General features: G+C 40.8%; 2 protein-coding genes across 4 annotated transcripts; both read right to left on the bottom strand.

Moving 5' to 3' along the window:
• Positions 1-1,764: 1,764 nt before the first annotated feature.
• Positions 1,765-6,563, bottom strand: LOC106567210 (proteasomal ubiquitin receptor ADRM1). The gene is made up of 10 exons (XM_014136232.2): positions 6,436-6,563; positions 5,979-6,194; positions 5,738-5,854; positions 3,864-3,987; positions 3,582-3,668; positions 3,321-3,402; positions 2,917-3,161; positions 2,539-2,696; positions 2,220-2,322; positions 1,765-1,993 (listed from the first exon to the last, which is right to left on the bottom strand). Exons 2-10 carry the CDS (start codon positions 6,183-6,185, stop codon positions 1,896-1,898), a joined length of 1,221 nt encoding a protein of 406 aa, XP_013991707.1. The 5' UTR covers positions 6,186-6,194; positions 6,436-6,563; the 3' UTR covers positions 1,765-1,895.
• Positions 6,564-10,074: 3,511 nt separating this feature from the next.
• LOC106567211 (oxysterol-binding protein-related protein 2) lies at positions 10,075-16,251 on the bottom strand. 3 transcript variants are annotated; one of them, XM_014136233.1, is made up of 14 exons: positions 16,160-16,251; positions 15,641-15,767; positions 15,381-15,495; positions 15,213-15,288; positions 14,846-14,980; positions 14,630-14,727; positions 14,277-14,459; positions 14,046-14,153; positions 13,843-13,932; positions 12,230-12,353; positions 11,819-11,938; positions 11,596-11,719; positions 11,395-11,485; positions 10,075-11,258 (listed from the first exon to the last, which is right to left on the bottom strand). In XM_014136233.1, the coding sequence occupies exons 2-14, from the start codon at positions 15,675-15,677 to the stop codon at positions 11,156-11,158; spliced, it is 1,404 nt and encodes a 467-aa protein (XP_013991708.1). In that variant the 5' UTR covers positions 15,678-15,767; positions 16,160-16,251; the 3' UTR covers positions 10,075-11,155. The 3 variants fall into 3 exon arrangements, with proteins under 3 accessions (XP_013991708.1, XP_045549182.1, XP_013991709.1); XM_045693226.1 differs by having other exon boundaries at positions 13,921-13,932; XM_014136234.2 differs by having other exon boundaries at positions 15,620-15,767; positions 16,160-16,212.
• Between the last annotated feature and the right edge of the window lie 408 nt (positions 16,252-16,659).

The raw sequence follows: 16,659 nt of genomic DNA, 5'->3' as shown, positions 1-16,659 counted from the left end.
AACAATGCACACCTGTTAGTTGAAATGCATTCCAGGTGACTACCTCATGAAGCTGGTTGAGAGAATGCCAAGAGTGTGCAAAGCTGTCATCAAGGGAAAGGGTGGCTGCTTTGAAGAATCTCATCTCAAATATATTTTGAATTGTTTTAACACTTTTTTTTTTGGTTAATAAATTATTCCAAATGTGTTATTTCATAGTTTTGATGTCTTCACTATTATTCTACAATTGAATGAGTAGGTGTGTCCAAACTTTTGACTGGTACTGTTTATATCTCAGTGCGTGAATGCATGCATACATACAGGACAAAAGTATAAACACAACATGTAAAGTGCTGGTCCCATGTTTCCTGAGCATAGGCCCACACTTTACGTGTGTGTGTGTGTGCATGCGTGCGTGTGCGCACTTGCTAGCTTGTTGATATGACTATTTCTTCACTTGCTGTGAAAATGACACATCAATCATTGGTCTTAAAGTCTCAATATGATTGTTTGTGAGGGAGGGAGTTCTGGGCTGGCCAGAGTGCCACTTTAAACTATACTGTAGAAGCATCAGCCATTCCGTTGTATCATTTGTTTAGAACTTGTGGTTTTGTACAGCTTGGATGTTTTTGTATTTGCCTTCTTGGGTTGGCACTGTAGCTGCTTTTAACTTCTTAATTTTGTACTTTAAATCCACACTCACTTGATTTTGTACTTTAAATCCACACTCACTGTGCAAACCACTGCCTATTTGCTGGCAGTGTCGATCTAGACCACAAATGACTTTTCTTCTGTGACGGTTGTTAAATCAAACTTCCTATCATTACTTGGTTGCTGTTCTGTCAACATCCAGGGATAGGATTTGCAATAAGACTTCTTACCTTATTGTTCAATGTGCTGGATCATCCACGAGCCAGTTGTCATATTTTTAAGTTCTCAGGAAATATCTTTGAAATAAAGCCCCACCCCCCATGGATCTGGGATCATGGGATTTATCAAACAAACAAAAGGAGATCTCTGGACTGAGTGCAGGTAGAAAGCAGTTATTTGTGTGTGAAATGTCCTAAAGTTACATGTATTTAGCTATTTTACAGTATTTCTCGTATTTATTTTCATCAGTGTTGGCTCATGCCACTCATCATACAGTAAGAAGTGCCTAAAACCACAGTTTAATAATGATCTGTCCTATCCAGATGTTATTCCCGCTTATTTCACTTGTCTTGTTGCTGTTGAGTGTTCCACCGCACCTGTGGAAATCATGGAAAATTGCAGACTGCTTAATGTATCTTAGTATCTGGACAGACCTACTGTTATGTGAATCTCATTGTGTGTGATCTTGGAGAAAATGTTTTGTACAGTAACATGGAGAATTGCTAATTTCTGCTGTGGTGTGAATTGGTCTCCGTTTTGCAAATGTATGCTTAAATTACCTCCTGTCATTTGTTTAGAATGTGAAAATTTTGTGCTTTATGGATGGTCTCAATTTTGTAAAAGTAGTGTTCAATTATAAAACGTTTTTTTTCTGACCATGTGACTGGACTTTTTTTTATTTGTCAGGAAGCTTCAGGTCGCAGATTGGCACATGCAGCTGTCACTTGTCTACCAAGGCCCAAGTCCTAACCAGCCGCAGTAATCTGGTTCGCAGTATATCAGGGGAAACACTTAACGTTAAGTTGATTCAAGCTCTGAGGATGTACTTAATTAATGTGTTCTAAATGAACAGCAGAGGTTAGGAGCTCTATTCGATGTGTCGCTGAAGCATGAGAGATTGAATAGAGCCTTGGGTGTCTTAAATGCCTTTTTCTTTTTAATATCTCTATTCTGAGTACATGTACAGAGGTAAATGGTCCACAGCTTCAGAACCAGTAAATAAGTTAAATAAAATACATTAAGTTAAACGGAACTAACAGAGGGTCCTAATCCAAACTCATATCTTCATCCTTTTTATCTTTGGCGTCATCCTCATGGTCAGACTTGCTGTCTGTCTCCATGGCTTTAGCAAAAGCCTCAACGTCTGGAATAGAGGAAAGTTCAATTTCACTCATGATCCAAAACAGCAGGAAATAACCGTAATGATGTGGAAATCCTTATTAAAAATGGTAGATACTAATGTCAATGTTATGCAGGAATGTCTGCACAGGCAGGAGACTGCATGCTTGTGTTCTCTTTAAACAATGGAACGTACAGACAAGGCCCCTGTGTTTACGTTCATGTATTGTACGCAGATACAGGACACTGACCTCCTTTGTTAGCTGCGTCCACAGCTTCTGTTGGCAGACCAAACTGGTTCATTAAAGGCCCCAACTGCCCTGACGCCAGGGCACTGCTGAACAGACTCATGGCCTACAGAAAGAATAATACCTGCTTTATGTTGTACACACAGTAGTAGACCAAATGTGGCACTCAAGCGCTAGCTAAAAGAAAAGCAACCAAGATCACGTCTAGACATACTAATAGTGTACTGAGAGAACACTGCTACACAGTCTGACAACTAATGCTCTATTGTACTCTACACAGAAAGAGAGCACTGCTCAACACACTCAGAGCAGTGTGTTATACCTGCTGAAACTGTGGAGAGGTGAGTGTGTTGTGGAGCTCGTCGGTGCTCTGAGGCAGGGACTCTCCTGACGGCAGAAAGGGCAGCAGCCTCTCCTGGACCTCAGCATTGGCCAGGATAGGAGCCATGATCTCAGGGGTCACAACACTGGCCAGGTCCACTGTAGCGAGAACAAACAGTCAGTCATTCATATTTCATACAGACAGAGACACATACGGAAGGCTAGATCATGGATCTGCTGCTGCAAGGTTTTTTATTTAACTGGTAACAGCATGACTAAAGTTCCTTATTTCCCATGTAAAATGATTCAAGAGACTCTTAATTGCTCTTTCTGTCCACTGTTGTGCGCTGCTCTATAATTTATATGTTTAGTCCCTCACCTCCCTGCCCAGCCGCAGGTACGTTCATGGTTGCTAGGATACTCTGCAGGTCACTCAGCTGGATGGGCTGGGTGGGGCTGGCTGCCCCGGCTGCGATGGAGGGGGCAACCGGGATGGTGGGTGAGGCCATGGGTGACGCTACACTGGTGGCAGACGGGGTGATGGGTGTGGTTGGCACCTGGGAGGAGCCCAGCCGGGTGGCAGCAGAGGTAGAGGTGGGAGTGACAGCAGGAGATTGAGATGGACTGAGAGGGAACAGAAAGAGAGAAACTAAATTGTAGAATAAGCCATCTGTAAAAGTTGGTTAATAAGTAGTAAATGTGTAGTCTGAGCTGGAGAGAAAGTGCATATATGTACAAAATGATTGAATGTATTAGTGAAGTGACTCTGTAGGCTTGTGGTACCTTGAAGAGGAGTTGCCGGCTGCAGGACCTCCACTACTGAGCAGGCTGGCCAGGCCAGGTCCAGCCAGAGCCCCAAGACCACCTACAGACAGACAGGTGGACACATTCAGACATGTTGCAATTAATGACGACCCAATAAAGTCAGGTACTCCAGTCCAAAACACATTCTTAATCAATCCAGCTGTCAGCTGTTGTAAGCACATTGCTACGTGGGGTAAAAATATTACTGTACAGACTACTCTGCAGACTGCCAAGACTTACCAAGACCACCTAGTCCAGTCGGTCCAATGAGCTGCATGAGCTGGTTGTGACTCATGTTACCGAGCAGACTCTGCAGTCCACCCTCACCTAGGACAGGAGGAAGAATGCAAAATGTTCAGAACGGATCATGCACAAAGGAGAGGCTGAGTGGGAAAGGAACTATCATCTCTGAGAATGCATTGCTAAAAACAATTGCCATCTTCCTGTGTCAACATGCCACAGTACCTTTGTTCTGTTTGTGAGTGTGTGCATTGTGCCGTGCACCCTTTCCTTAATCCTTACCCCCAAGAGCAGACAGTTCATGCCCGCTGTTGCCTCCACTGCCAAGGGCTCCAGGCATGGGAGGGTTATTCAGATACTCATTCACTTTACGACAGTACTCCTCATCCTTTTCAGTTTTGGGCTCCTACAACAGGGAAATATAAATAAGTGTATTACATCAGGAACTTACTTTCTCATACAATCAGCTGCTGATAACATTACCTTCCTCTGCAGAGAAATATACAAAGGATGCAGGGGTGTGGATTACGTTACGGTAGTATTAGAGGTCGACCGATTCTGATTGTTCAACGCCGATACCGATTATTGGAGGACCAAAAAGGCCGATACCGATTAGTCAGCCGATTTTTATATATATTTGTAACAAATGACATTTACAACAATACTGAATGAACAATGAACACTTTTATTTTAACTTAATATAATACATAAATAAAATCAATTTAGTCTCAAATAAATAATGAAACATGTTCAATTTGGTTTAAATAATGCAAAAAGTGTTGGAGAAGAAAGTAAAAGTGCAGTATCTGCCATGTAAAAAAGCTAACGTTTTAAGTTCCTTCCTCAGAACATGAGAACATATGAAAGCTGGTGGTTCCTTTTAACATGAGTCTTCAATATTCCCAGTTAAGAAGTTTTAGGTTGTAGGTATTATAGGACTATTTCTCTCTATACCATTTGTATTTCATATACCTTTGACTATTGGATGTTCTTATAGGCACTATAGTATTGCCAGCCTAATCTCGGGAGTTGATAGGCTTGAAGTCATAAACAGTGCAATGCTTGAAGCATTGCGAAGAGCTGCTGGCAAACGCAGTAAAGTGCTGTTTGAATGAATGCTTACGAGCCTGCTGCTGCCTACCACCGCTCAGTCAGACTGCTCTATAAAATCATAGACTTAATTATAATATAATAACACACAGAAATACGAGCCTTAGGTCATTAATATGGTCAAATCCAGAAACTATCACGTTTATTCTTTCAGTGAAATACGGAACCGTTCTGTATTTTATCGAATGGGAGGCATCCATAAGTCTAAATATTGCTGTTACATTGCACAACCTTCAATGTTATGTCATAATTATGTAAAATTCTGGCCAATTAGTTGGCAACGAGCCAGACGGCCCAAACTGTTGCATATACCCTGACTCTGCGTGCAATGAACACAAAAGAAGTGATACAATTTCCCTCGTTTAATATGGCCCGCTAACATTTATTTTAACTAAATATGCAGATTAAAAAATATATACTTCTGTGTATTGATTTTAAGAAAGGCATTGATGTTTATGGTTAGGTATATTCGTGCAACGATTGTGCTTTTTTCGCAAATGCACATGTGTTAAATCATCCCCCATTTGGCGAAGTTGGCTGTCTTTGTTAGGAAGAAATAGTCTTCACGCAGTTCGCAACGAGCCAGGCGGCCCAAACTGCTGCATATACCCTGACCCTGTTGCACATTGGTGCAATAACAGTGCTTTTTTTGCAAATGCGCTTGTTAAATCACCCGTTTGGCGAAGTAGGCTGTGATTCAATGATAAATTAACAGGCACCACATCGATTATATGCAACTCAGGTCAAGCTAGATAAACTAGTAATATCATCAACCATGTGTAGTTAACTAGTGATTATGTTTAGATTGATTGTTTTTTATAAGAGACGTTTAATGCTAGCTAGCACCTTACCTTGGCTCCTTGCTGCACTTGCATAACAGGTAGTCAGCCTGCCACGCAGCCTCCTCGTGGACTGCAATGTAATCGGCCATGATCGGTGTCCAAAAATGCTGATTGTTATGAAAACTTGAATTCGGCCTTAATCAAATCGGCCATTCCGATTAATTGGTCGACCTCTAGTTAGTATCTTTAAACTGCCATACACACCTGCATCCAGAAGAACAGCCTCTTGGAGCCAGCCTTGAACTTCAGAACAAACACCCGACCAGTAGTGCACTGGTTCACTCTCTTGAACTCACAATCATCTGGGAAGATGATCAGGTCCTGAACAGGGACAACCATATTCATTACAAGGGTTAGTTAGCCATGACAACACAAAGGATAGAGAGAGATGGTGTAAGAGAATATGGTGGCGCAGTTTCAGCACCAACAGAAAAGTGCCACTGACATCATCCACGTTTCCAGAGGTCCGATCCTTCCAACAGAAATGAATGAGGGAGTCGTCGGTTTGCTGAACATAGACTTGTCCCTTGCGCTTGTCTGGAGTCACCGTGCTACCCTTCATGGTCATCTTCCCGGCCCGAAACTCAACCAGGAATTTGCTAGAGGAGCCGCGGGACCCCGACACCAGACTGGGAAACAGAGCTCCCGACATGATGATGATCTGGCGTTGTGCAAATAGGAGCGAGATTATGACAAACGTTGGTTTGCAGTTTATAGCTAGCTGCTAGCCTACCGTTACTCCGTTAGCTAACGTTAGCCAGTGAGTCAGCTAACGACGTTACCGAATTTAGCTACCTATGTAAACGATGGAGCAATCGAACCTTAAATTGCATTATTATCCTGAATTCAAAACGTAGCTACTCTCTTAGCTAATAGAGGCAATAAATATAACACCAACTTACATTTTACTTTGAGATCGAAGATGCGAGATGGCCTTGGAATCAGATTGCACCAGTAGCTACTAGAGACTAGTAGCAGCAGCACAAACGATAACATCACGTTTTTGTGGTAATGAGGAAACCTTCAAAATAAATGCCTGCATTTCAAAACATTGCAATGAGGATAACTCAATCAAAAGATATTGAATTCTAATCAATGGCCACTTGTATTGTGCCAACAAGAAAAGCCAATGAGTAATTTATAAAAACGAATTACAAAAAAATAAAATAAAAAAATAAGACCAATAATGAAATAATACATTTTTGACACTGGTATGTTCAGAATGTTGGGCTGTAGAGAGAAAACTCTTCTACCTATCCCAGCTAAAGTGGGATGGAAAACACTCAGTTGGGTCTCTACTAACCAAATATGGTTGGTTTTTGAGGGGGATGTGTCACACGGCCTGCTGCTGGCTTTTCACACAGCCCCCAATGCATAACACTGTAATAGACTGCACATGGGATACATATTGGTTTGTAGAGAGATAACTTTTCTGTAGGGTCTCTACTGACCAAATATGTGTAGTTTCTTTGGGGGAGACTGTGTCGTACATATCCAGCAACACCGTTCTCCACCTCCACCACATAACCCCCAATGCCATAAACTGTAATAGACTGTACATGGGACACCCTACGGAGTATTTTCCACCCTACTTTAGCTGAGACAGGTAGTAAAGTTTTTTCTTTACAGGCCAATAAGTATCCCATATTACGAGTATTGCATTGCAGTAAATGGAGTCCCCACCACTCTGTATTCAACCTGTTGCCCAGCACAAGAGACCAATTTAGGTTTAGCAGACTATTGAGTAGTTCCAAAAACATATATTTGTATTTTATTGAAAGTGTATTTCTTTAAATATAGCCTACACAATACCTTTCAACATACCAGCATTTGTGTAAACTTTCAAAAGAAATGCTGGCATAAATAATGCAATATAAAAAATACAATTTGTCAAATTATCCATTTATTTTTTCAAAGGTGGTTGCAATTCTGTGAAAAACAGTTGAACTGCACTAGAGTACTAAAAAAAAACTATTTCCAAAGTTTAGCATGTCTTTGGAGGAAATCTTTATTTTGAAGAAGGAAAATCTGTGATCGTGCTGCCAGCATAATATCCTGCTGCTAGGAGAACGGTCATCAACTAGAGCAGAAAACAATCTGACAGGAGGGTGAAACTAAACTTTTCTGAAAAAGATTGTGATTGGCTGACTACCACCACTGCATGGCTGTGATTGGTTAGAACAAGCGTCAATGTTATACCTTTAAACGATAATTAAAAAAATAAAAATAATTGTGCTGTTCAGGCAGATATAGAATATAATAACTTTATTTTACTGTACATTCACATTTTCTAGACTGTATATTCGAAAGTGAAATCAAAATGACATCTTCTTTTGACATCATTAACAAACACAAAATTCTCAATTATGGGTCCTGATACTTAATTCATAAATGTTGCTTCTTTGCAAATTACCAGTGTACAGTAAGAACATCACAATATAGTAGAGTAAGCCGTGTTTCTGTAACCTGGCGATCGATGTGTGTAATAATTCGCAAAAGCTCCGTACAAGTGCAGGAAAACAACAGAAACAATAGTATATGTGCCAGTACATTGACTAGGACTGACATGTATACATTTCAATCAATCAAATGTATTTATAAAGCCCTTCTTACATCAGCTGATGTCACAAAGTGCTGTACAGAAACCCAGCCTAAAACCCCAAACAGCAAGCAATGCAGGTGTAGAGGAAAAACTCCCTAGCGTTGTCTTATTAAGGGTAAAAAATGTGTTTACACCTATGCAGTACCTTTAGCAATATTAATAATAAACCTCTACTTTAGTAAAGACAACAATTATGACAGGTGTGTTGTAATAACAACGAGTGGTGTCCACTGATTGTGCATTGTGAAGAGGGAAAACCCAGATATTCACCAAGTTTGTGATCAATGACAGATTGTTTCTTCATGCAAAATAGATTTGGGGTTTAAATTTCAATTAAGCTGCTTTATTTTAGGGGTTTAGTGAAGGCGGGTCATTTTTTTTACCCTTAGGACAAGGGGAGTATACAGAATGTTAAGACTACACATGGCTAAAAGTATGTGGCTCGTCAAACATCTCATTCCAAAAACATGGCCATTAATATGGAGTCGGTCCCCCATTTACTGCTATAACGCAGTTGTAAATGAGAACTTGTTCTCAACTGGCCTACCTGGTTAAATATATATATATTTTTTAAATAACAGCCTCCACTCTTCTGGGAAGGCTTTCCACTAGATGTTGGAACATTGCTGTGGGAACTTGGTTCCATTCAGCCAAGAGCATTAGTGAGGTCGGGCACTGATGTTGGGCGATTAGGCTTGGCTCGCAGTCGACGTTCTAATTCATCCCAAAGGCATTCGATGTAAAGTTCTTTCACACCAATCTCGACAAACCATTGTGCATGGGGGCTTTGTTGCTTCAAAGTTGGAATCACAGAATAGTCTAGAATGTCATTATATGCTGTAGCATTAAGATTTCCCTTCACTGGAACTAAGGGGCCTAATCCAAACCAAGAAAAACAGCCCCAGACCATTATTCCTCTACCAAACTTTACAGTTGGCACTTTGCATTCGGGCAGGTAGTGTTTTCCTTGCATCTGCCAAACCCAGATTAGTCCGTCAGACTGGTAGATGGTGAAGCGTGATTCATCACTCCAGAAAACGCATTTCCACTGCTCCAGAATCCAATGGGCGGCAAGCTTTACAACACTCCAGCTGACACTTGGCATTGCGCATGGTGATATTAGGCTTGTGCGGCTGCTCGACCATGGTCACCCATTTCTTGAAGCTCCCGACGAACAGTTCTTGTGCTGACATTGCTCCCAGAGGCAGTTTGGAACTTGGTAGTGAGTGTTGCAACCAAGCACAGATGCGCTTCAGCACAAGGCAGTACCGTTTTGTGAGCTTGTGTGGCCTACCACTTTGAGGCTGAGCCGTTGTTCCTCCTAGAAGTTTCCACTTCATAATAACAGCACTTTGCAGTTGACAGGGGCAGCTCTAGCAGGGCAGAAGTTTAACGAATGACGCTGCCACGTTGAAAGTCACTGAGCTCTTCAGTAAGGCCATTCTACTGCCAATGTTTGTCTATAGAGATTGCATGGCTGTGTGCTCGATTTTATACACCTGTCAGCAACGGGTGTGGCTGAAATAGCCTAATCCACTAATTTGAAGTGGTGTCCACCTATTTTTGTACGCATATATAGTATATCTAACCAGACCTTTGAGTGTTCCACTTTACACCATAACCCTGACAGCTAATTAATGATACCTATCAATATCTGAGGGGATACAATGTTACAAACATGCCAAACGTACCCTACTTCTATATAAAAAAATAACAATTATGAAGGGTAACAAAAGATAATAAGTGTTGTGAAGATGTGAGGGTGGGGGAAGCAGATCAGATACCATAATTCTGTGCACAGGACTGGAAGCATACTCAGATTGTAGTGTTAAGAGATAACTAGTGCTATCCCATCGGAGTATGACACCCTCACAAATCTATAAGTACTGTATGTTCAGCACAGAATCTTCAGCGGTCAGATACCAATGAGGGAGGCCCATAAGTGGTGTTTGTTTATTTTCACATTCTATGTCTTCTAGTTGTGCAGTAGACAGACAAAAATGGTACTGTTTGTTTGCATAGATTTACGATGGCTGACATTTAAAAGGTGCTCAATTTTATTTCATGTCGCTGTGATCAATACCAGAGTTTTACGTAATGAAAAAGGGGCTGCGATTTGGAAAAACAATCTTTCAAGTGTTGTATGGCTTTCGTTTGTGTAAAGAATTGTTTTGGTGACCATGCACACACACACATATACACACACATATACACACACACACACACACGCCACACCAAATTATCATCTGCATTTGTTACAGTTTTCATAACAATCATTTATAATTAATACTTAGTTTACTAAGTTAGTATAAACATGGTCATTAGCAGCTTTTAGTTCTAGACTTCTAGTCACAAAACAACACGTTAAAATCCTTAATATTAAAGAATGAACCAGCACGTTAACAATGTGCACATCATGTTTTAGAAACATCTCAAATAAAAGTCTTAATATTCACACAACTTATGGAAAAAGTGTGAATGAAGCCTGATATTTGAATGTAACTGTGTTTGTACAGTGAGTATGTACAAACTCCTCCTTTCAATCTAGCTCAACATGATAATGTATGTCGATCAGAGCATAGTACACTATTCCACTGCTGAACAATGGCCACCCCCACAAATGTCACATTATCAGACATAGTTTCATAAAGCCATGGGTACAATAAATAAAACCATCAGAGATGAGTGGGATTCTTCCAGTTAATTAGCCAGGCGGCCCAAGCCATTTAGGAAGACTGAATATTCTCTTATCTAACCGCCTTAGCCTCGATTTTAAGTCTTTCACAATGCTCAAATTTTCCCTTTGTCACTTGCAAAATGGGATTTAAATAATTTTTGTCACATACATATTAATTTCTTGATTCCATTGTTGTATTGCGGGAGAGGTTTGTCTAGGTTGGGAAAACTGTAATAATTGTGGGCTTAGCTGCCTAACATTCTAAGGCTGAGAACAGGATAATCGGGCATACATCAATCTACTATGGGTGGTGATGGAAACCCTTCTAGTCCCTCCTACCCCATCAGTAAATGTTGGGACAGTCTGTGTAATTTCTATCAAAATATCCCCCTGTGTACAGCCAGTCCTGTGCTCCTGTGTGAGGGTTTGTTCCCAACCGAAACCACCTGTAAAGTCCAAAAGAAATGGTACAGGAATTTGTTTTAGGGAAATGATTGAATCAAAATTGGATTATAGTAACATGACAACACATTCACATCTCAGGGCATACGTATACTTATTATTGTTGCCTAGCGAACACACCTGGTTGACCACTCTTCTTCATCCTTGGAACATTCCTTGCGTGCAGCTCTCTGTTTTTCCTCTAGCCTGTCCTTCTCTACACTTGCTGTGTCTGCAATATACAAACCAATGTGCTCCATTTTGTTTGGTTATCGATTCATCTTGAATGTTGTTATTGCATCGTGTGTGTGCGCACGTCTGTGTTTCAATGTGAGTCATTACCCAGGTCTCCATTCTCCATTGCTCTGATGTCAGGTCGTAGACGGCAGTCTGTGGGTGCCAACAGCCTCTCCATGCCAGGCTCCAGCTCATTCAGTGTCATGGTGAAGCTGGTGAAGTTATACATCTATACCACAGAGAGACCAAGGATGAGAGTCAGGGTTAATTAGGTACACAGGAGAAACACCATATCCCTAATGGCTCCCTGTGTGTGTGTGTGTGTTACCTCTTCAGAATGTGCAGGTCGTGGGGTTATTCTCCACAATAAGGCACTTCCTGTTATCACAGAGACGGTCTCTTGACCCCCAGGCATATCTTCAGTCTCCTGTTCTCCAGCACTTTGCTCCTACATACAAGACTATGCACATTAGTCTACTATAAACTACAGACAGTTGCATTTACACAAACTTTAAAGCAACATAAAGAGCCATCTACCATAATACACTATAGATCAGTCATAACTAGAACTGCTGTAGCACACTATGCCTACAGTACTTACAAGACCATCACCAATACCTTCACCTAAAGCCACTGCATGTTTATGTGAAAGGAAGAAACACAATTTTAGGAAAACGATTTCACCTTTTTGTTGTTGCCATTGGGCTGGTTCTTGGACAAATCACTTCTGAGTGCTCACCGGTTTATTTTTCTTAGCATCTCCCTTTTCTGTCTTCTTCTTCTTGTTGGCTTCATACACCTTAGGCGCCACACTATACATACACTCTGTCCACTTCCCATACAGCACACGTCGCTTCTTCTTACTGTTCCCAAAACAATGCAACCAAAGTTAATTTAGGAACAACCACACGAAACAGTGAGATACAACTTAAAACATGCAGTTGTTATTGTATGTCAATGCTGACAGAATGCATAACAGATTACATACACTTCAGTTTAAAAGCTTGGGTCACTTAGAAATGTCCTTGTTTTTTAAAGAAAAGCACATTTTCTGACTATTAAAATAACATCAAATTGATCAGAAATACAGTGTAGACATTGTTAATGTTGTAAATGACTATTGTAGCTGGAAACAGCAGATTTTCTATGGAATATCTACACAGGCATACAGAGTTCCATTATCAGAAACCATCACTCCTGTGTTCCAATGGCACATTATGTTATCTAATCCAAGTTTATCATTTTAAAAGGCTAATTGATCATTAGAAAACCCTTTTGCAATTATGTTAGCACAGCTGAAAACTGTTGTTCTGATTAAAGAAGCAATAAAACTGGCCTTCTCTAGACTAGTTGAGTATCTGGAGCATCAGCATTTGTGAGTTCGATTGCAGACTCAAAATGGCTAGAAACAAATAACTTTTTTCTGAAACTCGTCAGTCTATTCTTGTTCTGAGAAATTAAGGCTATTCCATGCTAGAAATTGCCAAGAAACTGAAGATCTCATACAATGCTATGTACTACTCCCTTCATAGAACAGAGCGAACTGGCTCTAACCAGAATAGAAAGAGGAGTGGGAGGCCCCGGTGCACAACTGAGCAAGAGGACAAGTACATTAAAGTGTCTTGTTTGAGAAACAGATGCCTCACAAGTCCTCAACTGGCAGCTTCATTAAATAGTACCTGCAAAACACCAGTCTCAACGTCAACAGTGAAGAGACGACTCCGGGATGCTGGCCTTCTAGGCAGAGTTGCAAAGAAAAAGACATATCACTGACTGGCCAATAAAAAGAGAAGATTAAGATGGGCAAAAGAACACAGACACTGGACAGAGGAACTCTGCCTAGAAGGCCAGCATCCCGGAGTCGCCTCTTCACTGTTGATGTTGAGACTGGTGTTTTGCGGGTACTATTTAATGAAGCTGCCAGTTGAGGACTTGTGAGGCATCTGTAATCAGCACAACAATTTTCTGCTGTGCTAACATAATTGCAAAATGGTTTTGTAATGATCAATTAGCCTTTTAAAATGATAAACTTGGATTAGCTAACACAACGTGCCATTGGAACACATTAGTGATGGTTGCTTATAATGGGCCTCTGTACGCCTATGCAGATATTCCATTATAAATCTGCTGTTTCCAGCTAAAATAGTCATTTACAACATTAACAATGTCTACACTGTATTTCTGATCAATTTGATGTTATTTTAATGGACAAAAAAAACAACTTTCTTTCAAAAACAAGGACATTTCTCAGTGTCCCAAAACTTTTGAAAGGTAGTGTATTACTATGACTTAACAAATGACTAATTGTGGGCTCGTTAAGGCTGATGATGTTTGACTCTATTGTTCTAACACCTCTTATCCTGAATGTAGCCCTCCACTTTGTGCAGCTCTTTCCCAAACATGCCGCACGGCTTGAAGTTCAACACACACCTGTCCCCCGTGCTGACCAATCAGAAGAGGTGGGAGAGAGAATATTGACTTATTGTTGTAAATTCAATCAAATAAATCATAATAAACGTTTGTTCTGAATAAAAGTTTGGCATTTGCTGTCTTACTTGTGGTTCACTATTTCCACAGTTCCGTATTGCTCAATCCAGAGTTTTCCCATGATGATGTTATGTACACAGCAGAGAGGGTTTGTCCATGTAAACGCCTCTTTATGTCTGAAACAAAACAAGTTGTTATTAGGTCACTAGCAGTTGATGTGAGAGAGTCTGGATGTGTGCTTAGTACACACAGATGTCAACATACATACTGCATACACTTTCTTACACGCAGTCACTCACTTGAGCAGCTCCAGTGTCATGGTGCCTTTAGGCTCCGCCTCCACGCTCTTGCCCCAGAACTTGAGTTTGGGGTAGATGGAGCCGTGGAACTCAAACTCCTGCTTCAGAGACTGGGCATGGAAGGCACTGATAGGTGGATGGTGGCTCACTTGTTCTGAGATCAACCTGTACCCCTCGTCCTCACTAAGGCAGACAAAAGCATGTTAAAAAGAGCATACTCGACACCTCAATAAATAGATTATCCAAAGAGATTCGACTTATTTAAACTGTCCTCTGAAATCAATAAGAATCTCAAAAAGGTTTCCAGAAAAAGAGGTACAGTATGATACACTTTTGAAAAATGCGAACTGTACCGTGTGAGTTCATAGGTCTCTCCCAGCAAAGGATTAAATGGCTTTCCAGTTCTGTCCCATTGAGATGCCACAGAAGAAACTGCAAAAGCAGCTACCACCTGATAGAGATAACACAGGAGAAAACAAAGTCTGTCATTGTGTGAGCCCCGTAAGAGCAGGTACAACAATAGGCTTTGTGAGGGGAGGGTGTCAGTGTATCCCATCTGTTTTGTTTACCTGCATGCGGTCTATGGAGTCTGACAGGGTGCAGGCTTTGTGGATGAGGTGAGTGTGTTCCATGTACTCTGACATTCTCTGGAGGAAACTCAGGGGCTCGTTGAACACGATGGGCATCGTTATCTTGGACAGCTCCTGTGTAAACGCAGCAAAGAACAAATTAATAGTGTCATTAATAGATAATAGCTTGTTTATTACATTTACCCTAAAGCGTTTGTATGAACTCCTCTGTAAGATGTGGCTAAAACAGAATGTCATCCAATTTGTAGCTTTGTTATGATTTCTGTTTGTGCGTCTGTATAGTGGATGGTGTTGGGGGCATAGAAGTGTTGCAGACATCTTAAACTTATTACAGCTACGTCCTCACCATGCCAATGCATTTCTTTAGTATGCCCCATACACTGTAGTCACATCTGGAGATCATTGGAGCAGGCAGGGTTTTCCTGTAATAAACACCAACACAAAAACTATGGGCACTGAATACACATGCAAACTGTGATGCTACAGGACATAGATCTTTCCTTTGCAACCTCACCTGCGCTCCCACACCCCATTTTCCTGAGGTGTGCTGGCATTGGATGAATGCTTGCTGTCATACACTTGGGCATCTTCAAAATTGACCTCACAAGAGTCATCATCTGATTCAAGACCTGAGAAATACAAGAAAAAAGGGTCACACACACTAAGAAGTCCCCTTAGACAGTCACGGGCGTCTGCTATTATAAATACATAGCTATTATTCTCCCACCAATTAGCTCATGTATTTTTAATTACATTTCTAAAGCATGCATCCACCTGTCTCAGCATCGTAGAACTCTTCCTCGCTGTTCATTCTGAGCAGTATTGTGCAATGTCACTCAAAACATATCTTTATTTTTTGGCCGGGTACTTGTGGTTCAGGCTATCCGAGCCTCACAGACACCTGGAAACAAAAACACACATTACCATCCATCAGTGAGTGGCACAAGAAAAATAATACGAAAATAGTTACAGTTATTGATATAATTTTAGTTCTTTTTTATCCATGAGAAAATCCATTTACTTATTGCGAAATACCCTAGCTTGTTGAGCTGTGATGGCTGGCTAGCAACTAGGACCACTAGCTAGCTAACGTTACAGTACTACTGTAGCCAGCTACAGCTAATGTTAGCCAACCAGCCAGTTATCTCCAATGTCTTTGGATTTTGCGACAACTGCGCGCCAAGTGAGCTGGTGCTGGATCAAACATTCAAACGACTAGCAAACGTCAGCTAACGACTGGAAGTGCCTAAATACAATGTAAAGAATTGAAGGAATGTAGTAAATGTGATTTACCAGCGTTTCAAAGTCCAAATGTGTTGCTGTACAAAACATAAACAACGAACAGTGTACTAGGCATGAAGAACTCTAGGGGGCGGAAGTGGGCGGTAAGGACGATGCTACTGATAGGCCTGTCAACCAATCCCAAACTCGGTTTCTAGTCCTATCATGGACAGTGCAAGAAAAATAGAAATAGAATGGATAGAACGGCTAAAGGTCTAAAAATAATTAATGCATTGATCAGTAAGACATGCACCAGATTCTCAGCGATTTTAGTGATGGACACCAATTCCATATTGCCTAATATGGGTATCTATTCAGAAGCCTAATATGTTATTTTACTTGATTTATTGGACCATTTTAAACACAGTAAAACCACACGTGGATACAGTACAATGGCATTAAAATCGTCGAAGATGACACAAAAAAGTTATTTAAAGTATTTCCATTGTGACCCTCTTGAACGGTAATGGTCCATATAGGTCTAGCTGTTTACTTGGAAAGCCAGTTCAAAT

The sequence above is a fragment of the Salmo salar genome, chromosome ssa13 (assembly GCF_905237065.1).
Source record: "Salmo salar chromosome ssa13, Ssal_v3.1, whole genome shotgun sequence".
Lineage (NCBI taxonomy): Eukaryota > Metazoa > Chordata > Actinopteri > Salmoniformes > Salmonidae > Salmo > Salmo salar.
The sequence above is the reverse complement of the archived record's forward strand: the minus strand, read 5'-3'. Positions and strand labels throughout refer to the sequence as shown.